The sequence below is a fragment of the Hypanus sabinus genome, chromosome 32 (assembly GCF_030144855.1).
Source record: "Hypanus sabinus isolate sHypSab1 chromosome 32, sHypSab1.hap1, whole genome shotgun sequence".
NCBI classification, from domain to species: domain Eukaryota; kingdom Metazoa; phylum Chordata; class Chondrichthyes; order Myliobatiformes; family Dasyatidae; genus Hypanus; species Hypanus sabinus.
In genome coordinates, this window is record NC_082737.1 from 1576116 (window position 1) to 1601082 (window position 24967).

The 24967-nt window shown below is 44.0% G+C and overlaps 1 protein-coding gene across 1 annotated transcript; it reads left to right on the plus strand.

Annotated features, from left to right (window-relative positions):
• The first annotated feature begins 1729 nt into the window (after positions 1–1729).
• Positions 1730–23105, plus strand: LOC132384373 (uncharacterized). The gene is made up of 6 exons (XM_059955479.1): positions 1730–1814; positions 4269–4364; positions 7280–7441; positions 17742–17939; positions 20871–21004; positions 23016–23105. Exons 2-6 carry the CDS (start codon positions 4286–4288, stop codon positions 23103–23105), a joined length of 663 nt encoding a protein of 220 aa, XP_059811462.1. The 5' UTR covers positions 1730–1814; positions 4269–4285.
• Positions 23106–24967: the final 1862 nt, after the last annotated feature.

Sequence of the window (24967 nt, forward strand, 5' to 3'; positions counted from 1 at the left end):
AATATGACTGGCACACATCATGAAATTTGTAGTTATTCGACAGCAGTACATTGTGATAAATAACAATAAAACCCTGTAGGTTACAATAGATATATATATTTTATGCAAAAGGTTAAGTTAGATAAGTAGAACAGAAAGAGAAAGAGACTGTAGTGAACTGGTGTTCATGTCCTTTGAAAAATCTGATGGCAATGTGGAAGGAAGTGTCCTAAATAAGTGAGTGTGTGTCTTCAGGCTGCTGTACCTCCATCTTAATTTTTGCATGTCTTGGGTATTAGAGATACTTGATCATTGGTGCTGCCTTTTGAGGCATCCCTCTTGGAAGATGTCCTGGGTGCTGAGGAGGCTACTTCCCATGATGGAGCTGACTGATTTCATAACTTTCTGCAGCTTATGTCTGCCTCCAACGTCCCTCCTTGAATACCAGAGAGGAATGCAACCAGCTAGAGTACTCCCCTTGGTACATCTGAAGTATCTCCCCATTCAGACAGTGATGGTTCTGCCCTGTGGGTTTCCTCTCTTCCCCTATCCCACTCCTGTCCCTGACAGGTAGCAATGCACTCTGTCTTAGTATTCTGTTCTGCTTCAGTGACCCAGTTTCAGTATGACCTCCCGTGCTGTCTTTGTTTGAGTGTGCAACTTCTCTCTGTGCTCATCTGGGTTTGCTCCCACCACACAAAGTTGTGCAGGTTAATTGGCTGCTGTCAAATGTTCCAGAGACTGGGTCAATGACAAGAGAAATCAAAGAAAAGTGTCAGAGTGAACAAGCTGGGGGAATATATGGGAAGGAATCGAGGTGGGTAATTGGGAATGATGGGATTTGCCCCCCCGAAGCTGTCATGGACCTGATGGGTGTACGGCCATCGTTGTTGTAATAAGTAGATGATGGGAGGGTGATGAAGCTGGGTTAAGGGACGTTGTTATTGGTCAAAGAATAAATGGAAAATTATTCGTCTTCTGGTGTTGGGGAGGTTGGGGGACATGAGCTGCACTTTACAGTAACACTGAACATCATTCTGTCCCTCACCTGCAGACTACGCACTCAGTGATCCGTGTGTGACCCACACCGTCCTGGATCAGCCCTGGAGGAGCACGAATTGTTTCAACACTGAGTGTACCCATGGACAATGGATGGGTGATGTAAATCTTGATGTGGGATGGTACAGGTTTAACAGGTAAAGTGAGGAGATAATCACTGAGAAACTGGACACAGAAGGGGAATGTAAACAGGGAACAAGGGGTGTGTGAATGGGAAATGCAGGGAGACCGGGATCATCAGTGACTACACTGAGATATGGAGTAAATACAGGGAGATCCCACATTCTCAGGGTAGAGACAAGGGGGGAGGTAGAACAGAGAAGAAAACCCCAGGATTGGGGGTTTCTTTGGGTGAGTCCAATTTGCCACGTCTCTCTGTTTGAATAACCCTCCACAGTTCAGAGACTGACTCTCTGATTGTTGTTTCAGTTCTGGAGGATGGAAGATTCCCGAGACAGTCTTACCAGAGGATCGCTGCTCTGGAGTGATCCCAGGCTGGATAAACGGTAGGCTGAGAGTTTGCATCATTGGGGCACGGTTATTTTGGAGAGGGTCTCACCGATGACCGAGGGATCGGGTATATTTTACAGTGTTTATAAAAATCATTCCAGGTTCCCATCCCAACGTGGGAGAGGGGGAGGTGACCCGCACCGCATGTTTCCCCTGGCGTGATTACACTTGTTACTGGAGTCGGGAGATCGGGGTGAAAAACTGCTCCACTTTCTTTGTGTATCATCTGAAACCGACACCCTGCTCCAGTGCTGTGTACTGTACAGGTAGGTCACCGTTCCCCAGTCACACTGGAAACTGGGTGTAGTGGGCAATTTCTGTCAATCAGCCAATGCTCTAACGATATTAGTAACTTTCCTATAACATGATGGGCTCTTAACTTGGTAAGCTGCCTCCTGTGTGGCACCTTGTCAAAGGGCTTCTGAAAGTCCAAATATACAACATCCACTGGATCCCCTTAATCTTTCCGACTTGTAATCTTCTCAAAGAATTCCAACATGTTTGTCAGGCAGGATTTTCCTTGAAGGAATCCATGCTGTCTTTGTGCTATCTTGTCCTGTGTTACCAAATATTCATCAGCTCCTCCTTAACAGTTGACTCAAACATCTTCCCAACCACTGAAGTCAGGCCAACTGGTCTATAATTTCCTTTCCGCTGCCTTCCTCCTTTCTTAATGAGCAGAACAATAATTGCAATTTTCCAGTCTTCTGGCACCATGCCAGAGTCCAATGATATTTGAAAGATCATTTCCAATGCCACTACAAGCTCTAAAGCTACCTCTTTCAGAACCCTAGGGTGCAGTTCATCTGGTCTGGGTGACTTATGTACCTTAGTATCTTTTGTCTTTTTGAGCACCTTCTCTCTTGTAATAATAACTGCACCCACTTCTCTTCCTTCATGCACTACAACATCAGTCATACTGCTAGTGTCTTCCATAGTGTAGACTGATGCAACATACTGATTTAGTTTATTAGCCAGCTCCTTGTACACCATTATTATTTCTCCTGCCTCATTTTCTTGTGGTCCTATATCCACTCTCAGTTCGCTTATATTTTTAACATACTTCAAAAAACTTTTACTTTCCACTTTGCTATTATTTCCCAGCTTCCTTTCATATTTCCTCTTTTCCCTTCTAATGATTATTTTAGTCGCTGTCTGCAGGTTTTTAAAAACCTCCCAATCCTCTATCTTCCCACTAATTTTTGCTTTGTTGTATGCCCTTTCTTTTGCTTTTAGAATAGTTTGTACTTCCCTTGTCAGCCACAGTTGTACTATGTTTGCCATTTCTGGAATCCATATGTCCTGCATCTTCCCTGCCAGCAGCTCCTTCCAATTTACTTTTGCCAATTCCTTTCCTATACCACTGAAATTTCGCTTACTCTCCTTTAATACTGCTTTTTACTTTCTCCCTATCAAATTTCAAATTGAACTCAATCATATTGTGGTCACTGGTTCTGAAGGGTTCTTTTACCGGAAGCTCACTAATTGCCGGCAGTTCATTACTTAACACCCATAACAAACTGCTCTAAAAAGCTCATAACTTAGGCATTCAACAAACTCACTCTCTTGAGATCCATTACCAACTTGATTTTTCCAATTGACCTGCATGTTAAAATCTCCCATGACTACCATAAGATTGCCCATTTAACTTGACTTTTTTATTTCTTGTTGTAATCTGTGGTCCACCTTGCAGCCACTGCTGGGAGGCCTGTATATAACTGCCATCAACGTTCTTTTTACCCTTGAAGTTTCTTAATGCAAACCACAGGGATTCAACATCTTCCAATCCTAACTTACATCTTTCTACTGATTTGATGCCATTCTTCATCTCTCGAGCCACACCATCACACCCTCTGGTGAACTACTTGTCACTCCAATGCAACATGTAACCTTGGACATTCAGCTCCCAACTACAACATTGGCCATGATTCAGTGATGGCCACAACATCATACCTCACAATCTGTAATAGAGCAACAAGATGATCCAGCTTATTTTCTTTTACTATGCAAAAACAGTTTTCCAAACCGTTGCCTGCTCTGTGGTCAAACCATCTATGGCGTGGGGGAGGGTGGGATTGTTAAGACTGAGGGAGTTGTGGGCATGAGGGAAGAGGGAAACGGTGCTGGATCACGGTGATTGGCATGTAGGGAGAGATGAAGGGGTGTAGGACGTTGACAGACCGAGATGTGAGGAACGTAGAGAGGGACCAAAAGGTGAGGGATATAGTGCGGGTCTGAGGTCAGATGCAGAGGGGGTAGACCTGGGGGAGAGGGAGATATGAACAAAGTGAGGGGAGAAAGTGATCGAGTCAGAGAGGGATAGAATAAAGAATGGAAAGTGTCAAATGGAGGGGGTGGAGAAATGGGAAGGAGGGATGCTTGCTTCATTAGAGAGAAGAGTAGGAGTGACAGTGGAAAGGGAGGTGTGATGAGTGCTAGGGAAGAGCTGTAGTGTGTGAATGGAGGAAAATCATGAGTGAAGAAAGAATGGCTGGATGTGGTGTGAGATGTGAGAATGGAGGAGATTGGAGATTAGGGAGAGTGGAGTGGACTGCGTTCTAGGAGGGGGTAATGTTGGAGTTGAGAGGTAATAATTGGAAATGAGAGTGAGAGGGATGGTTTCACCACAGACCTAGACTCCCATTCCCTGAACTCCTGTCCTATTCTAATGATCTATTTCAGTGTTTCCACACTTCCCTCTCTCTGTTCCTTCATTACAGACACCGAGATTTTCACAATGGAGCAACTGGAAGTATCATCGACTGAAGGGTCCACCCAGGAACCGTCCACTGTCCCAAACAGAGAGCCATCCTTAGGTACCAAGTCTTGTGTCTGTTGGGGTCATGCGATCTCTGTCTCTGTGGCCCATTCTCCCCCTCTCTCTCTCTCATTGCTCTTGTTTGAGAACAAAGATCAGGTGAAAATTCTTCAGTTAGAGTGTGATGAATCAGTGAATTTTTTGCCAAGTCACCGGGCATATTTAAAGTAGAGGTTGATTGGTCCTTGCTTAGTAAGGGTATCAGAAATTGCAGGGAGAAGGAGGGAGGATGGGGTTGAGGGGGGTAATAAATCAGCCACAGTGACGTAGCAGAGCCCATTATTTGGGCCAAATGACCAAATTCTGCTCTTGTGTGTTATGGCGTGAAATTATCAGCAATTGAGACAGGCCAGAAACCGAGCATTGTTTGTTTCTTATTTTCTCCTCCGAGCTCCCAGCAGGCTTCTGTATCTGCCTACCAGTACCTGCCCTCCACCCCTGCCTCCTACATCCTCTCAGACTCAGAATCAGCCTTAATATCACTGGCATATGTCATGAAATCTGTCATTATGTGACAGCAGTACATTGCGATACACTATAATAAAATATTGTAAATACACAATAAGTTCATATTGTAAATGTAAGGTTTAGTTAAATAAGTAGGGTAAAAAGAAGAAAAAAACTATAGTGAGGTGGTGTTCATGAGTTCAATGTCCATTGAAAAATCTGATGGCAGAGGAGAAGGAGATGTTTCTAAATCATTGAATCTTCAAGCTGCTGTACTTCCAGCTTGATTTTTGCAATGAGGAGAGATCATGTCCTGCGTGATAGAAGTCCCTAATAATGGATGCTCTGTTTTGAGATATCGCTCCTTGAAGATGCCTGGGATGATGAGGATGCTACTGCCCATGACAGAGCTGACTGAGTTTATAACTTTCTGCAGCTTACATTGATCCTCTGTTACCCCCCCCCCCCCCCCCCGAGTACCAGACAGAATGCAGCCAGCAAGAGTACTCCCCACATTACATCTGTAGAATCCCTCCATACAGAAAACGATGCCTCGGCCCTCTATGCTTCCTCTCTCCCTCTTCCCACTCCCATCCCTGACAAGGAGCCATGTGCACTGTTTTAGGATTCTGTTCTGCTTCAGTGACCCATTATCATTCCTGACCTCTAGTACTGCCTGTCTTGAGTTTGCAAATTTTCCCTGTGATGGTGTGCGTATGCTCCCAAAGATGTGCAGGTTAACTGGCTGCTAACAAATGCTCCAGAGTTTGGATTAATAATAGGAGGAATCAAGGGAAGGTGTCAGAGTAAACAAACTGGGAATATATGGAAGAAAATGGTTTAGGTAGATGGGAATGATGGGATTGGTCTCTGGGTCTGCCATGGACCTGATGGGTGTAAGGCCATCATTGTTGTAGTAAGTAGATGATGGGAGGGTGATGAAGCTGAATTAAGAGATGTTGTAATTGGTCAAAGAGTAAATGGGAGATTACTGGTTTTCTGGTCTTTGCGATGGTGGAGGTACAGATGGGGGAGGTTGAGGGACATGAGCTGAACTTCACATTAACACTGAACACCGTTCTATCCCTCGGCTGCAGACTATACACTCAGTGATACTACACCACCCTGGTGTAGATAGTGCAGATAGAAAAGGGGGAGAAGTGATGGTAAAGAGAATGTTTGTGTGAATAGAGAGCAGAGCAGGACTGATAGTGGAAAGGGGAGGTGTGTAGAGTATCAGGAAAGAGCTGTAGTGTGTGAATGGAGGACAATAATAATCATGAAGAAAGAGTGGCTGGCTGTGGTGTGAGATGTGAGAATGGAGGAGATTGCAGTCTAGGAAGACTGGTAAGGACTGCGTTCCAGGAGAGGGTAATGTTGACGAGAAGTAATAATTGGAAATGAGAGTGAGAGGGATGGTGTTGGTTTCACCACAGACCTAGACTCCCATTCCCTGAACTCCTGTCCTATTCTGATGACCTATTTCAGTGTTTCCACACTTTCCTCTCTCTGTTCCTTCATTACAGACCCAGAGATTTCCACAACAGAACAACCAAAAGTATCATCGACAGAAGGGTCCACCCAGGAACGATCCACTGTCCTAATTAGAGAGACATCCTTAGGTACCAAGTCTTGTGTCTTATCCAAGAGGGACAGACCTACTGGGGAGAGGGATGTTGCTGGGGGAGAGGTGCAACATGTCTAACTCTTGGTGTTTGTTACTGTAATCATGGTCTGGGCCTCTCGCGCTCTACAGACGTGGAGTTATACAGCAGGGGAATGAGGCTTTGGCCCAACTCATCCATGCTGACCACAATGTCTGAGTTAGACCTAGTTGCCTGCATCTAAAATTACTCCTCTAAAATTTTCCTTTGCACATACATGTTCTGATGACTTTTAATCATTGTAATTGTACCTACTGGGGAAAGGCATGAAACAAACCTGACAGACAAGTTCTTCACACACAGAGCAGTGCACATGGGATGTTGCCAGAGTACGTCATTGAGACAGATACCATAAGAGCACTTAGAAAACATTTGCATGAATAAGTGGATTGTAAAGGTTAGAGGGATGTTGACCATACGAGGGACAGTGAGACTAGTTCACGTCAGCACCTTGAATGGCATGGGCCTTTTCCAGTTATGCGTTACTCGATGAGTCTGTTCTCCTTGTGATTGTAAGTCTTTATTCCTTGTTAACACACTACACCCAATACCAGGAGCTCTCATCTTTTCAACCAATTACCTCCCTCTCCACATCGAGTAAGACAGCACACAGAGTGATGCCAAGAGAGGGAGATAGGTTTAAGAGACAAGGGTAGGGGTATTAAAGAGCAAAGGAGAGTGGAGTGTCTGTATATTTCAGAGGACAGATTTGACCCGGACTTGAGCCTCCCATTCCTGCCATTGATCTAATGTAACACTTGTTTATGACTTAACCGCTCCTTTGTATATCTTCTTATTGCAGATTCCCACCCAGACACAACTTGGGAACCCCACGGATCAGCAAGCAGCGAACTTGGTCCAGTTTTGTCCACCACCCCAGGAGGGTCTATAAGCTCAGGTCCATATTCCCAGTCGGACACCACTCGGGAACCCCAGGATTCAGTGACTGCAGAACCCGCTCGAGGTTTGTTCCGCAGCCCAGTAGTGTCTGTGATCTCGGGTATCCATGAGGGGGGGTCAGTAAACAGAATGGTCCTTCAGTCTTCCACATTCATCTGGGCTTTGCCTGAGACAAGTGACTAGTCGCAGAAGTTTTGGGAGGAAGAGTTGGTGAACAGGGACTGGCTGGTTTTGTTATCTTTTAAATTGGACTTCTTTGTCAAATTGCTGTTCTGGTGGCAACCCATTTGAATTCTACTTCCCATTCCAAGATGACTGACCACGGCATGCACTACTGACGTGATGAAACCACCCCCACATTTAAGGAGCAATACCTAATTTCCATCTAGGTAGCCTCCAACCTGATGGCGTGAATATTGACTTCTCTAACTTCCAGTAATTTCTGTTTCCTTCCACTTATCTCTATTTCCATTCCCATTCTGGCTCCCCTCTTAGCCCTTCTCACCTCCTCACCTACCCATCTTCTCATTGTCCCCCTGCCATCCCTTTATTTCTTGATCCACTATCCTGCCTCATTGGATTACTCCTTCTTCAAACCTTTTTCGCTTCCACATATACCTCCCAGCTTCTCAAACCATCCCACTTGCTCACGCTGACATCTTCTCAACTCACCTGGCTTCACCTATCACCCACCTGCTAGTATACTTTCTACCTTTTTATTCTGGCTTCTGACCCCTTCCTTTCCAATCTTGATGAAGTGCCTTGGCCCAAAGTGTCAACTGTTTATTTCCCTCAACAGATGACGCCTGATCTGCTGAGCTCCTCTGTATTTTGTGTGTTGCTCTGCATTTCCAGCAGCTACAGAATATCTTGTCTTTATGAATAATTGTCTCTTTTGTGATGTTTAAGGTCTGACAATCTCTCATGTCTCCATTACTTTGTTCCAGACCTGGAGACTTCAACACTGGAACAGTCTACAGGATTGTCTACTGGAGAGCACACCCAGGAACTGTCCTCTGTCCCAGCGGGAGACACGTTCTCAAGTACGAAGTCTCGTGTCGGTCTGTGTTCATTCTGTCTCTCTCACTCTGAGGCTGAACTTCTCATGGACCAGTTCCCCTACTGGATGTACAGTACATTTTGGGTAGGGGTGCAAATGATGTTAGGGGTTGGAGAGAGTAGGGCGGGAGGAATGAACACAAAAGGACAGAGTGACTGAGTGCATCACAGGAGGTTTGGCTGTCACCCCAGCAGGATCTGTAAGCTCAGATATTTGTAATGGGGAAGCAATGAATGGAACAATCTTTCCCTCCTTTAGTACTCGATATTCATCTGGGCTTTGTCTGAGAGAAGTGTCTGGTTCCAAAAGTTTTGGAAGGGACAGTTCTTAAACAGGGATTAGATGGCTTTTGTTTCTTTTCATATAAAAGACCTTTTTGTAAAATTGTTGTTTCGGTCTCTACTGACGAGAATTCTAATTCCTAATCCCATTCTGACGTGACTTCGCAACCTCCTCTACTGACAGGATGAGACCTTCCTCATTCTGGAGGAGCAGCACTGCAAAGAAATTAAGAAAATAAGAAATAGCATGTAGAGTAGGCCATCTGGCCCATCGAGCCTGCTCCGCCATTCATTAAGATCATGGCTGATTTGACCATGGACTCATCTCCACCAACCTGCCTTTTCCCCATCACCCTTAATCCTCCTACACTGCAAAAAACTATCCAACCATTCAAAGTGTTTTCAAATGTAACCTCCACTGCTGCATTTTGCAGAGAATTCCACAGATTCATCTCTGGAAAAAGCAGTTCCTACTCATCTCCATCCAAATCTACTCCCCCAAACCTTGAGGCTATCTCCCCTAATTCTCATCACATTTACCAGAGGAAACAACATTCCTGTCTCTATCTTTTCTATCCTTTTCACAATTTTATATGTTTCTATAAGATCTCCTCTCATTCTTCTGAATTCCAGCAAATGCAGTCCCAGGTGACTCAAACTCTCCTCATAGTCTAACCCTCTCATCTCTGGAATCAACCCAGTGAGCCTCCTCTGCACCACCACCTCCAAAGCCAATATATCCTTCCTCAAGTAAGGAGACCAGAATTGCACGCAATACTCCAGGTGTGGCCTCATCAGTACCATGCACAGCTGCTGCATAACCTCCCTGATTTTAACTTCAATCCCTCTAGCAATGAGGGCCAACACTCCATTTACCTTCTTGATAGTCTGCTGCACCTGCAAACCATCCTTTTGTGATTCATGCACAAGTGCTCCCAAGTCCCTCTGAACAGCAACATGCTACAATTTTTGCCATTTATATAATAATCTGCTCTGTCATTTTTCCTTCCAAAGTGGATGACTTCACATTTATGAACATTACACTCCACCTGCGAGACCCTTGCCCACTCACTGAACCTGTCTCTCTGCAGACTCTCCATATCTTCTACATAGTTTGCTTTTTCACTCAATTTGGTATCATCAACTTACTTCGAAACACTACACTTGGCCCTGTCTTCCAGATTGCAATGATCTGTACATCATGAACAGTTGTGGGCACACTGCACACCATTGATTGCCAACCAGATTAACATCCATGTATCCCAACTGTCTGTTTTCTATTAGTTAATTCTAATTAGTTAAACTAATTCTATTAGTTTTCTATTAGTTAATAGTTTTCTATTAGTCTATCCATGCTAATACATCATCCCCAACTCTATGCATCCTTATCTTATGGATAAGACTTTTATTTGGCACCTTATCGAATGCCTTCTAGAAATCCATGTAAATAATGTCCATCTGTTTCCCTCAATCCCCTGCGCATGTTATGTGCCCTGAGAACTCTGGTAAGACTGTCAAACAGGTCCTGGCTTTATTGAATCCATGCTCCATCTGCCTGATGGATCCATTTATTTCCAGATGCTTTGCTATTTCTTCTTTAATGATAGCTTCAAGAATTTTCCCAACTACAGATGTTAAACTAACTAGTTACCTTCCTTTTGTCTACATCCTTTTATGAACAGTGGCGTGATATTTGCCATCTTTCAATCTGCCGGGACCAGGCCAGAGTCTGGAGAATTTTGGTAAATTTTCAGCAAAGCCTCCACTGTGACATTCATAGGGAGAAGTGCTGTCGACGATTTGGGCTGCGACCCTTCGTCAGGACTAACCAAAAGGAAAGATAGTAAGAGATTTGAAAGTAGTGGGGGGAGGGAGAAATGCAAAATGATAAGAGAAGACCGGAGGGGGTGGGATGAAGCTAAGAGCTGGAAAGGTGATTGGCGAAAGTGAGACAGAGCTGGAGAAGGGAAAGGATCATGGGACGGGAGGCCTCAGGAGAAAGAAAAGTGGGGGGGGGGGGAACACCAGAGGGAGATGGAGAACAGGTAAACAACTAAATATGTCAGGGATGGGGTAAGAAGGGGAGGAGGGGCATTAACGGAAGTTAGAGAAGTGAACATTGACATTTTTTCAGTGCCCTGGGATGCATTCCATCAGGACCAGAGGACTTTTCTATCTTCAGGCCCACAAGTTTGCTCAGCACTACCTCTTTAGTGATAGCAATTGTAACAAGTTCCACACCTCCCATTGCATCCATGACATCTCTCTTTGGCATGTTAGGGATGTCCTGCTCCGTGAGGAATGACACAAAATAATCATTCAGAATTTCTATCATTTCCTCATTACGCACTGTCAATTCCCCCTTCTCATGATCCAAGGGACCGACATTCTCTTTTACCACCCTTTTCTGATTTAGATAATTATAAGAACTTATATTATCCATTTTATATTTTGTACCAGCTTATTTTCATTATCTAGCGTACCTTTCTTTACGGCTTAGTGGTTCTTTGTTGCTTTTTAAAGTTTTCCCAATCTTCCAGGTTATTTGCACAGTTAGGGATGAACAGAGATTAAGAAGTGGAGAATTTCTTAAATGCATCTATTTTAATGCTAGGAGCATTGGAAGAAAGGTGGATGAGCTTAGAGCATCGATTGATACCTGGAAATATGATGTTGTATCTATTAATGAAACATGGTTGCAGGAGGGGCATGATTGGCAACTAAATATTCCTGGATTTCATTGCTTCCAGTGTGATAGAATCAGAGGGGCAAGAGGGGGAGGTGTTGCATTGCTTGTCAGAGAAAATATTACAGTAGTGCTCTGGCAGGATAGATTAGAGGGCTTGTCTAGGGAGGCTATTTGGGTGGAATTGAGGAATGGGAAAGGTGTAGTAACACTTATAGAGATGTATTATAGATCACCTAATGGAGACTGAGAATTGGAGGAGCAAATTTGTAAAGAGACAGCCGATATTTGGAGTAAGCACAAGGTTGTGATTGTGGGAGATTTTAATTTTCCAGACATAGACTGGGGAGCCCATTCTGTAAAAGGGCTGGATGGTTTGGAGTTTGTAAAATGAGTGCAGGATAATTTTTGCAGCAATACACAGAGGTACCAATTATAGAAGTGGCAGTGTTGGATCTCCTGGTAGGGAATGAGATGGGTCATGTGATGAAGGTATGTGTTGGGGAGCACTTTGGGTCCAGTGATTACAATGTCATTAGTTTCAATATAATTATGGAGAAGGATAGGACTGGACCCAGGGTTGAGATTTTTGATTGGAGAAAGGCTAACTTTGAGGAGATGTGGAATGATTTAGAAGGAGTGCATTGGGACAATTTGTTTTATGGGAAGGATATAATATAGAAATGGAAGAAATTTAAAGGTGAAATTTTGAGGGTACAGAATCTTTATGTTCCTGTTAGGTTGAAAGCAAAGGTTAAAAGTTTGAGAGAGCCATGGTTTTCAAGGGATATTGGAAACTTGGTTCAGAAAAACGTAGACATCTGCAATAAATATCGGCAGCATGGAGTAGATGAAGTGCTCGAAGAATATAAAGGATGTAAAAAGAAATTAGAAAAGCTAAAAGACAATATGAGGTTGCTTTGGCAAGTAAAGTAACCCAAAGGGTTTCTGCAGTTGTATTAATAACAAAAGGGTAGTGAGGGATAAAATTGGTCCCTTAGAGAATCAGAGTGGACTATTATATGTGGAGCCAAAAGAGATGGGGGAAATTTTGAACAATTCTTCGGTATTCACTAAGGAGAAAGATATTGAATTGTGTAAGGTAAGGGAAACAAGTATGGTAGTTATGAAAACTATGATGATTTATGAAGAGGAAGTACTGGTGCTTTTAAAAGTCGATGTCTCCAGGTCCTGACAGGATATTCCCTAGGACCTTGAGGGAAGTTAGCGTAGAAGTAGCAGGGGCTCTAACAGAAATATTTCAAATGTCATTAGAAACGGGGATAGTGCCGGAGGATTGGCATATTGCTCATGTGTTTCCATTGTTTAAAAAAGGTTCTAAGAGTAAACCTAGCAATTATTGGCCTGTAAGTTTGACATCAGTGGTGGGTAAATTAATGGAACGTGTTCTTAGAGATCGTGTATATAATTATCTGGATAGACAGGGTCTGATTAGGAACAGTCAGCATGGATTTGTGTGTGGAAGGTCATGTTTGACAAATCTTATTGAATTTTTTGAAGAGCTTACTAGGAAAGTTGACAAGGGTAACACAGTGGATGTTGTCTATATGGACTTAAGTAAGGCCTTTGACAAGGTTCCACATGGAAGGTTAGTTAGGAAGGTTCAATGGTTAGGTATTAATATTGAAGTAGTAAAATGGATTCAACAGTGGCTGGATGGGAGATGCCAGAGAGTAGTGGTGGATAATTGTTTGTCAGGTTGGAGGCCGGTGACTAGTGGTGTGCCTCAGGTATCTGTACTGGGTCCAATATTGTTTGTCATAAACGTTCATGATCTGGATGATGGGGTGGTAAATTGGATTAGTAAGTATGCAGATGGTACTAAGATAGATGGCGTTGTGGATAATGAAGTAGGTTTTCAAAGCTTGCAGAGAAATTTGAGCCAGTTAGAAGAGTGGGCTGAAAGATGGCAGATGGATTTTAATGCTGAGAAGTGTGAGGTGCTACATTTTGGTAGGACTAATCAAAATAGGGCATACATGGTAAATGGTAGGGCACTGAGGAATGGAGAAGAACAGAGTGATCTATGAATAATGATGCATAGCTCCCTGAAGGTGGAATCTCATGTGGATAGGGTGGTGAAGAAAGCTTTTGGTATGTTGGCCTTTCTAAATCAGAGCATTGAGAATAGGAGTTGGGATGTAATGTTAAAATTGTACAAGGCATTGGTGAGGCCAAATTTGGAGTATTGTGTACAGTTCTGGTCACCAAATTATAGGAAAGATGTCAACAAAATAGAGAGAGTACAGAGAAGATTTACTAGAATGTTACCTGGGTTTCAACACCTAAGTTACAGGGAAAGGTTGAACAAGTTAGGTCTTTATTCTTTGGAGCGTAGAAGGTTGAGGGGGCACTTGATAGAGGTATTTAAAATAATGAGGGAAATAGAGTTGACATGGATAAGCTTTTTTCATTGAGAGTAGGGGAGATTCAAACAGGAGCACATGAGTTGAGAGTTAAGGGGCAAAAGATTAGGGGTAACACAAGGGGGAACTTCTTTACTCAGAGAGTGGTCGCTGTGTGGAATGAGCTTCCAGTAGAAGTGGTAGAGGCAAGTTCGATATTGTCATTTTTAAAAAATGGATAGGTATATGGACAGGAAAGGAATAGAGGGTACCGGCCTGAGTGCAAGTAGGTGGGTTTAGGTGAGAGTAAGCGTTCGGCACGGACTAGAAGGGTCGAGGTGGCCTGTTTCTGTGCTTTAATTGTTATATGATTACCCACTACTCTTGGAGACCTGCATAAGCATTTTAGTTTGATACCTTCTTTTACATCCCTTGTTTTCCGAGGCTGGCTCTCCCCACTTTTGCTCTCCTTGTTTTTAACTGGAATATACTTTTGTTGAACAATCTCTTTGAAAGTCTTCCACTGTTCCTCAACTGTCTCACCATATAGCCAGTGTTCCCAGTCTACACTAGCCAAATTCTCCCTCATCCCATCGTAGTCTCCAATATTTAGGCATAATACACTGGTTTTACATCAGACTATTACACCCTCCATTTGTGTGAGAAACTCAGTCATACTGTGAGCAGCCTCTCCAAGAGGTTCCCTAACTACAAGATCACTAACTTTACTTGTCTCATTGCACAGTACCAGATCTAAGGTAACATGTTTCATTGTAGGTTCAGTAACACACTCTTCAAGAAAGCTGTTCTATGATGTCTTCCTCAACCAATTTGTTTCAACCAAACTGTGTGCAAGTTAAAGTGCACCATGATAGCTGCTGTTCACTTCTTACATGCCTCGAATATTTCTCTGTTTAATTGTCTGTGCCACTCTAATATTACTACTTGGTGGCTGAAAGATAACTCCCATGTGATATTTTCCCTTTACTATTCCTAATGTCTCCAGATGGACTGAACTGTCTGCTCCTTAGATCTTATATCATCTCTCACTATCGCCCTCATCTGACCTTTAATTGAGAATGCTACCCACCTCCCTTACCGTCCTGCCTCTCCTTCTGTATTACATGATGGGGTTTGTATATTTAATTCTTAATCCTTTCCACCCTGGAAATGAGTCTCTGTCATGGACACTAAATCTTACCACTTTGTACTGATTTGTGCCACAAGTACACTGATCTTGTTTCCAATACTACAGGCATGCAGATAAAGAGCCCTTATACTCATTGTGTTTTTAAAATCTTATAACCTTTTACTGTTTTGCATGACTTTCTTCACTCCACTCTTACTTCACTCTTCTTTATCTTTTGCTTTTTCCTTATCTTTATTCACACTTTTCCTTTTTACTTTATCCATACTTCTCCAATCTGTTGAACCCACCCCCACCTACTATTTAGTTTAAAGCCCTATCCAAAGCTATGAGTTATGAGATTCGCTAGGATCCAGGTGGAGCCCGGCCGATTGGTAAAGCTCCCTACATCGCCATGACTGGTGCCAATTTCCCATGAATTCAAATCCACATTTCCCACACCAATCCTTGAGCCATGTATTTAACTCTCTGATCTTCTTGGTCATATGCTCAGGTAGTAATCCAGAGATTAGACCATCAGACCATAAGATATAGGAGCAGAAGTAGGCCATTTGGCCTATGGAGTCTGTTCCGTCATTCAATCATGGGCTGATTCAATTCTTTCAGTCATCCCCATTCCCCTGATTACCACTTTTTTGGTTCTGCTTTCTAATTTGTTCCCTAGCATCTCAAATACCCTCAGCAGAACCTGATTCCTTGTTCTGCCTGTATCATTGGTACCCGCATGGACCATGACTACTTGATGTTTCCACTCCCACTGCAAATTCCTCTGCAGGTCAGATAAGACATCCAGAATCTGGGCCCCAGGCAGGCAACACAGCCTTCGGGGTGCTCTGTCCTTGTGATAGAGAACTCTGTCTATTCCCTGGACTATACTACCCACAATTACCACCACATTTCTCTATTCTGCCCCTCTCTTGAATGGCTTCTTGAACTACGGTGCCACAGATAGGAGCCTGTAAGGAATTCAGAAGTCTCCCCGTGTCTGCATGGGTTTCCTCTGGATGATCTAGTTTCCTCCCACAATCCAAAGACATACCAGCTGGTAGGTTAATTGGTGATTGTAAATTAAACTGTGATTGGATAAACATTAGGTTCAGAGTGTCTGGGTCAGAAGGGCCTACTCCAGGCTGTGTCTCAATAAAATCAATCTATAAATCTGACATCATTATTATTGATTTCTCCAAATTCTGGTAGTTTGTGCTCCCGTGCACTTCTCACTTTTTCTATTCCCATTTTTGTTCCCATCTTCGCCCTTCTCCTGTACTCAACTGGTCCCACTCCTCCATCTGCAGGTCAACTGTTTGAGTGATCCTGCAGAAAGTTTGAAGTTAATAGCATCTCCTCTTACCATAGGTCACGAACTTATCAATCACCCCTGCTGTGGACACTTTCTGGTGGACCAAAATCCATATGCTCCACGACGGCTGGACTAAGTGCATAAATGTAGGAGGGAAGTATGTTGAAAAATAAATGTGCTAGGTTTTCTAAAATCCTTCTACCTTAGGCCACAAACTTATCAATCACCCCTCAATCACTGCCCAGTTTCTTGTATCATCCCACTCGCTCACTTAAACATCTTTCAGTTGCCTGGTTTCAACTGTGACCTACCAGCTTGTACTCTCCCCACCTTCTTATTCTGGCTCTTGTGCACTTACCTTCCAGTCCTGATGAAGTGTCTTGGCCCAAAACATCAACTCTTTATTCTCCTCCACAGATGTTTGCTGATGTGCTGAGTTCCTCCAACATTTTGTCTGTGTTGCTTTGGATTTCTAGCATTTACAGAATCTCCTGTCTTTCTGAATAATTGTCCCTGTTGTGTCTGACAATCTCTCATGTCTCTGTTACTTTGTCCCAGGGCTGGAGACATCCACAGTGGAACAGTCCAAAGGATATTCTACTGGAGAACAGACTCAGAAAATGTCCTCTGTCCCAGCAGGAGACATATCCACAGGTACCAAAACTCTGTCTGTCTCACTCTGTTGGGTTGAACCTCCCATAGACCAGTTCACCTACAGTACATTGTGGGCAGGGTGTGAATAATGTTTGGGTTGCAGAGAGTATGGTGGGAGGAATGAACAGAGTGGGGTAGAGTGACTGAAAGTGCACAAGAAAGTGATGAAGATGAGGGAGGAGAATAGTCACAGAAAAGAAGGGAGGATTGACTGCGAGGACGTACCTGGTGACTGATGAGGCATCAAAGTGGGATTGGAGCAATTGAAGCAACACACACAAAATGCTGGTGGAACGCAGCAGGTCAGGCAGCATCTATAGGAAGAAGCGCTGTTGAAGTTTCAGGCTGACGAAGGGTCTCAGCCCGAAACGTCAACAGCACTTCTCCCTGTTGATGCTGCCTGACCTGCTGCGTTCCACCAGCATTTTGTGTGTGTTGCTTGAATTTCCAGCATCTGCAGATTTCCTCGTGTTTGGAGTAATTGAATATGTGAACAGAATGAACTTTGTGAAAACACATGGGAGAGAGCTGGAGTGAGGTGGGATGCTGGAGTTGGAGTAATGTAACGAGTGAAGAGAGAGTGACGACTGTAAGGAGAGTTGGGCAGAGATCAGTGAGAATGATGCTGCTACCGGAGGGAAGGAAGGAAGGACTGACAATAGAGTAATGCAGACAGTGAATGCCGAGAGAGGGAGATGCGAGGAGAGGGATTTGAGAGACAAGGGTGCTGGTACTAAAGAGCAAAGTGTGTGTATTTCAGAGGACAGATTTGAGAAGGATGAGCCTCCTATGCCCTGACATTGAGTTTCTTCCTGATCCAGTGTAAAACTTAGTTACTACTTTACCCTTCCTTTGTATACCTTATTACAGATGTCCCGTCGGACACAACTTGGGAACCACAGGGATTGGCAACAGGAGAGCCCGGTCTGGTTTTGTTCAGCACCCAAGGAGGACCTTTGAGCTCAGATTCAGATTCCTTCTCAGACAGAACTCGGGAACCCCAGGGATCAGTGACAGGAGAGCTTAGTCCAGGTGTCAACACTACCGCAAGAGGGTCTGCGAGCTCAGGTACAGATACACAGTCTACACCACTCGGGAAGCCATTGAAACAGTGATGGGAGAGCTTGTCCTGGTTTGTCCACTACCACAAGAGAGTTTGTAGCTGAAGTACAGATTCCCAGTCAGACTCCACTTGGGAACCCCAGGAAACAGCAAATGAGAGACTGGTCCAGGTTTGACTGTCACTAAGCAGGATCTGTGAACTTAGGATTTTGTGATGTGGAAGCAATGAATGGAACAATCTTTCCCTCCTTCAGTACTCGATACTCATCTGGGCTTTGTCTGAGGGAAGTGTCTGGTTCCAAAAGTTTAGGGAGGGAGAGTCCCTAAACACGAATTGGATGGTTTTGTTTTCTTTTCAAATGAACGACCTCTTTGTAAACTTGTTGTTCTGGTGGCTACTCATTTCCAGTCTGACATGACTGTCCACAGCCTCCTCCACTGACAGGATGAGACTGCCTCAGGGTGGAGGAGCAACACTGCAGAGAAAATAAGAACGTATGAAATAGGAGCAGGAGCTGGCCATCTGGCCTGTCGAGCCTGTTCTGCCATTCATTAAGATCATTGCTGATCTCCACCAACCTGACTTATCCCCATAATCCTTAATTTCCCTACTTGGCAAAAAAACATCCAACTTTGTCTTGAATGTGTTTTCCGAGGCAGCCTCCACTGCTGCATTCTTAGGGAATTTCACAGATTCACCACACTCTGGGAAGAGCAGTTCCGCCTTATCTTCATCACACATCTACTGCCCCAAATCTTGAGGATATGTCCCCTAGTTCTCGTCTCATCTACCAGTGGAAATATCATTCCAGTCTCCATCTTATCTATCCCTTTCACAATTTTATATGTTTCTACAAGTCTTCCTCTCACTCTTCTGAATTTCATCATGTACAGTCACAGACGACTCAATCTCTCCTCATAGTTTAATCCCCTCATCTCTGGAATCAAGCTGGTGAACCTCCTCTGCACCACCTCCAAAGCCAGTATCTCCTTCCTCCAATAACGTTGGCAGAACTGCACGCAGTACCCAGGTGTAGCCTCACCACTACTCTGCACAGTTGCAGCATGACCTTCCTGCTACGCTCCAAAGAATAAAGACCTAACTTGTTCAATCTTTCTCTGTAACTTAGGTTCTGAAACCCAGGTAACATTCTAGTAAATCTCCTCTGTACTCTCTACAAATTGTTGCCATCTTTCCTAAAATTCGGTGACCAGAACTGTACACAGTACTCCAAATTTGGCCTCACCAATGCCTTGTACAATTTTAACATTACATCCCAACTCCTATACTCAATGCTCTGATTTAGAAAGGCCAGCATACCAGAAGCTTTCTTCACCACCCTATCCACATAAGATTCCAGCTTCAGAGAACTATGCACCATTATTCCTAGATCACTCTGTTCTTAAATCCTTGAATATTTAATCTCCATTTCTCTCTGCCCTGCAACCATTCTCTGTAATGGCTACTAAATCATTCCCCTTTGTAGTGATTTATTCCACAAGTTCACTGACCTTGTTAAAAATGATACGGACTTTCAAATGAAGTGCCCTTACACTCATTGTGCTTTTAAAATCTTACAATCTTCTACTCTTTGGAATGACTATTCTTCACTCCACTCTTACTTTTCTTTTTATTATCTCATTCTTTTTCTTTATCTTTATTCACTCTTTTCTTTTTCACTTTATCCATACTTCTCCAATCTGTTGAACCCACCCCCACCTACTATTTAGTTTAAAGGCCTATACAGAGCCCTGGTTATGGGATTTGCTAGGATTGAAGTTGCACCACAGTTCAGGTTGAACCCGTCCCATTGGTACACCTCCTCCTTCCCCAATGCTGGTGCCAATTTCTCATGCAGTCAGACACATTTCTCCCAAACCAATCCTTGAGCCACATATTTAACACTCTAATCTTCTTGACCCTATGCCTATGCACGTGGATCTGATAGTAATATAGAGATTACCACCTTTTTGGTTCTGCTTTTTAATTTAGTCCCTACCTGCTCAAATTCCCTCAGCAGAACCTCTTTACTCATTCTGATTGTGTTGTTGGTACCCACATGGACGACAATAACTGGATATCTCCCCTCCCACTGCAATTTCTCTGCAGGTCAGTTAAGATGACTTGAACCCAATCACCAGTCAGAAACACAGCTTTCAGGATGTGCTCTCCTCGCAACAGAAAACTCTGTCTATTCCCTGGACTATACTATCCCCAATTACCACCACATTACTCTGCTCTACCGTTCTCTTGAATGGCTCTCTGAACTACTGTGCTGCAATTAGGAGCTTGTAAGGAGTTCAAAAATCTGCCCGTAACTGCATGGGTTTCCCATGGGCGATGCTGATTCTTCCTACAATCCAAAGAGATACTAGTTGGTAGGCTAATTGGTGATTGTAGGCCACCAGGGCCTACTCTGCGCTGTGTCAATCAATAAGCCCGCTGTCATTAATACTGATTTCTCCAAATTCTGGTGGTTTGTGCTCCCGTGCACTTCTCTCTTTTTCTCTTTCCATTCTGGCTCCCACCTTCACCCTTCTCCTCTACTCAACTGGTCCCACTCCTCCATCTCTTTAATCCATGATCTATTCTCTGTCTCAATGGATTCCTCCTTCTTCAGCCCTTTAGGTTTAATACATAAACTTCTCAGCTTCTCGCATCATCTCACTCTCTCATTCAGACATCTTTTCACTCGCCTGGCTGCACCTGTGACCTGCCTGCTTGTACTCTCCCCACCTTCTTATTCTGCCTCTTGTGTACCTAACTTCCAGTCCTGGTGAAGTGATTTGGCCCACAACATTAACTCTTTATTCCCCTCCACAGATGCTGCCTGAGCTGCCGAGTTCCTCCAGCTTTTTGACTGTGTTGTTCTGGATTTTCAGCATTTACAGAATCTGCTGTCTTTCTGAACAATTGTCCCTTTTCTGTTGCTTAAGGTCTGACAGTCTCTCATGTCTCTGTTGCTTTGTCCCAGACCTGGAGAGTTCCACAGTGGAACAGTCTGAAAAATATTCTACTGGAGAACAGACCCAAAAACTGTCCTCTGTCCCAGCAGGAGACGGATCCACAGGTACCAAGACTCATGTCTGTCTGTGCTTATTCAGTCTCTCTCAGTCTGTGTGGTTGAACATCCCATGGACCAGTTCACCTACTGGATGTACAGAGCATTGTAGGCAGGGGTGTGAATGATGTTAGGTTCAGAGAGAGTGGGGCGGGAGTAATGTGCAGAGAGTGGTGGAGTGACTTAGAGTGACACAGGAGAGAGTGATGGAGGTGAGGACGGAGAACGGTCACAGCGAAGAAGGGAGGATTGGCTGTGCAGAGATACATGGTGACTGATGAGGCATCGAAGTGGGATTTGAGTAATTCAGTATGTGGATAGAATGAACTTTGTGAAAACACACGGGAGAGAGCTGGAGTGAGGTGGAATGCTGGAGTTGGAGTAATGTAACGAATGAAGAGAGAGTGACGACTGTACGGAGAGTTGGGCAGAGATCAGTGAGAATGATGCTGCTTCTGGAGCGAAGGAAGGAGAGACTGACAATAGGGTGATGCAGACAGTGAATGCTGAGAGGGGGAGATGTGAGGAGAGGGATTTGAGAGACAAGGGTGCAGGTACTAAAGAGGAAATTCTGTGTATTTCAGAGGACAGGCTCCTATGTCCTGCATTGAGTTACTTCCTGATCTAATGTAATACTTATTTACCAGTATTTATTTATTTATTTATTTGTTTGTTTAACTTATTTATTTACCAGTGAGCCTTACGTCTGTGGTGGGAAAGCTGTTGGAATTGATGCTTAGAGATAGGATCTACGGGCATTTAGAGAATCATGGTCTGATCAGGGACAGTCAGCATTGCTTTGTGAAGGGAAGATCGTGTCTAACAAGCCTGATACATTTCTTTGAGCAGGTGACCAGGCATGTAGATGAGGGTAGTGAAGTGGATGTGATCTACATGGATATTAGTAAGGCATTTGACAAGGTTCCACATGGTAGGCTTATTCAGAAAGTCAGAAGGCATGGGATCGAGGCATGATTGGCCAGGTGGATTAAGAATTTGCTTGCCTGCAGAAGGCAGAGGGTTGTGGTGAAGTGAGTACATTCAGATTGGAGGGTTGTGACTAGTGGTGTCCCAGAAGGATCTGTTCTGGGACCTCTACTTTTTGTGATTTTTATTAATGACCTGGATGTGGGGGTAGAAGGGTGGGTTGGCAAGTTTACAGATGACACAAAGGTTGGTGATGTAGATAGTGTAGAGGATTGTCAAAGATTGCAGAAAGACATTGATAGGATGCAGAAGTGGGCTGAGAAGTGGCAGATGGGGTTCAACCCGGAGAAATGTGAGGAGGAGCAGAGGGATCTGGGGGTACCTGTCTACAGATCCCTGAATGTTGCCTCACAGGTATATAGGGTAGTTAAAGAAAGCTTATGGGGTGTGAGATTTTGTAAGTCGAGGGATAGAGTTTAAGAGACGTGATGTAATGATGCAGCTCTATAAAACTCTAGTTAGGCCACACTTGGAGTACTGTGTCCAGTTCTGATCACCTCAGTATAGGAAGGACGTGGAAGCATTGGAAAGGGTACAGAGGAGATTTACCAGAATGCTGCCTGTTTTAGAGAGTATGGATTATGATCAGAGATTAATGGAGCTAGGGCTTTACTCTTTGGAGAGAAGGAGGATGAGAGGAGACATGATAGAGGTGTACAAGATATTAAGAGGAATAGACAGAATGGACAGCCAGTGCCTCTTCCCCAGGGCACCACTGCTCAGTACAAGAGGACATGGCCTTAAGTTAAGGGGAGGGAAGTTCAAGGGGGATATTAGAGGAAGGTTTTTCACTCAGAGAGTGGTTGGTGCGTGGAATGCACTGCCTGAGTCAATGGTGGAGGCAGGTACACTAGTCAAGTTTAAGAGACTACTGTTCAGGTATATGGAGGAATTTAAGGTGGGGGGTCATATGGGAGGCAGGGTTTGAGGGTCGGCACACCATTGTGGGCCGAAGAGCCCGTAATATGCTGTACTATTTTATGTTCTATGCTCTATGTTCTACTCTACCCTTCCTTTGTATACCTTGTTACAGAATCCCTGTCAGACACAACTTGGGAACCCCAGGGATCGGCAAGCAGAGAGCCCGGTCCAGTTTTGTTCACCACCCAAGGAGGATCTATAAACTCAGATACAGATTCCCTGTCAGACAGCACTCGGAAACCTCTGGGATCAGTGATGGGAGAACTTAGTCCAGGTGTCAACACTACAGCAAGAGGGTCTGCGAGTTCAGGTACAGATACACAGTCTACACCACTCGGGAAGCCCATGAGACAGTGATGGGAGAGCTTGTCCTGGTTTGTCTACTACCACAGGAGAGTCTGTAAGCTCAAAAACAGATTCACAGTCAGACTCCACTTGGGAACCCCAGGGAACAGCAAATGAGAGCCTGGTCCAGGTTGGACTGTCACTACAGCAGGATCTGTGAGCTTAGGATTTTGTGATGTGGAAGCAATGAATGGAACAATCTTTCCCTCCTTCAGTGCTCGATAGTCATCTGGGCTTTGTCTGAGGGAAGTGTCTGGTTCCAAAAGTTTTGGGAGGGAGAGTCCCTGAACACGAATTGGATAGTTTTGGTTTCTTTTCAAATGAACGACCTCTTTGTAAACTTGTTGTTCTGGTGGCTACTCATTGTAACGGTATTTCCCATTTCCAGTCTGACATGACTGTCCACAGCCTCCTCCACTGACAGGATGAGACTGCCTCAGGGTGGAGGAGCAACACTGCAGAGAAACAAAGAACATATGAAATAGCAGGAGCTGGCCATCTGGCCCGTCGAGCCTGTTCTGCCATTCATTAAGATCATTGCCGATCTCCACCTACCTGACTTATCCCCATAATCCTTAATTTCCCTACTTGGCAAAAAAACATCCAAATTTGTCTTGAATGTGTTTTCCGAGGCAGCCTCCACTGCTGCATTCTTAGGGAATTTCACAGATTCACCACACTCTGGGAAAAGCAGTTCCTCCTTATCTTCATCATACATCTACTGCCCCAAATCTTGAGGATATGTCCCCTAGTTCTCGTCTCATCTACCAGTGGAAATATCATTCCAGTCTCCATCTTATCTATCCCTTTCACAATTTTATATGTTTCTACAAGTCTTCCTCTCACTCTTCTGAACTTCATCATGTACAGTCACAGACGACTCAATCTCTCCTCATAGTTTAATCCCCTCATCTCTGGAATCAAGCTGGTGAACCTCCTCTGCACCACCTCCAAAGCCAGTATCTCCTTCCTCCAATAACGTTGGCAGAACTGCACGCAGTACCCAGGTGTAGCCTCACCACTACTCTGCACAGTTGCAGCATGACCTTCCTGCTCTGAAATTCATTCCTTCTAGCAATGAAGGCCAACTCTCCATTTGCCTTTTTGATAGTCTGCTGCAACTACAAACCATCCTTTTGTGATTCATGCACAAACACTCCCAAGTCCCTCTGTACAGAAGCATGCTGCATTTTTTTTGCATTTATATAAAAATCTGCTCTTTACTTTTTCCTTTCAAAGTGGACATCTATTTACCAACATTGTACTCCATCCGTCCACCCACTCACTGAACCTGACTCTGTGAAGGCTCACCATATTTTCTCCACAGTTTGCTTTTCTACTCAATTTGGTATCATCAGCAAACTTAGATACACTACAGAACGTTAATGTTTATCGTGAACTGTTGTGGGCCCAGCAATGACCCCTGCAACTCACCACTGATTGCCAACAAGGGCTACACCCATGTATTCCAACTCTCTACTTTCTATTGGTTAACCGATTCTCTGTCCATGCTCATATATAACCCCCAACTCTATACATCCTTATCTTATGGATAAGTCTATTATGCAGCTTCTTATTGACCGCCTTCTGGAAATCCACGTAAATAACATCCATCTGATTCACTCTATCACATGCGCTTGTTTTGTGCTCAAAGAACTCCAGTAAGTTTGTCAAACAGATCCTGCCTTTACTGATTCCGTGCTGCATCTGCCTGACGGA

What these genes read in the sequence shown, in the direction of transcription:
- LOC132384373 (XM_059955479.1), top strand. Translation starts at nt 4,286, where the DNA reads ATGGAGCAACTGGAAGTATCATCGACTGAAGGGTCCACCCAGGAACCG. An exon ending in GACTGCAGAACCCGCTCGAG is followed by an intron (nt 7,442 to 17,741) that starts GTTTGTTCCGCA and finishes ACCTTATTACAG; the next exon opens with ATGTCCCGTCGGACACAACT. An exon ending in AGCAGGAGACGGATCCACAG is followed by an intron (nt 21,005 to 23,015) that starts GTACCAAGACTC and finishes ACCTTGTTACAG; the next exon opens with AATCCCTGTCAGACACAACT.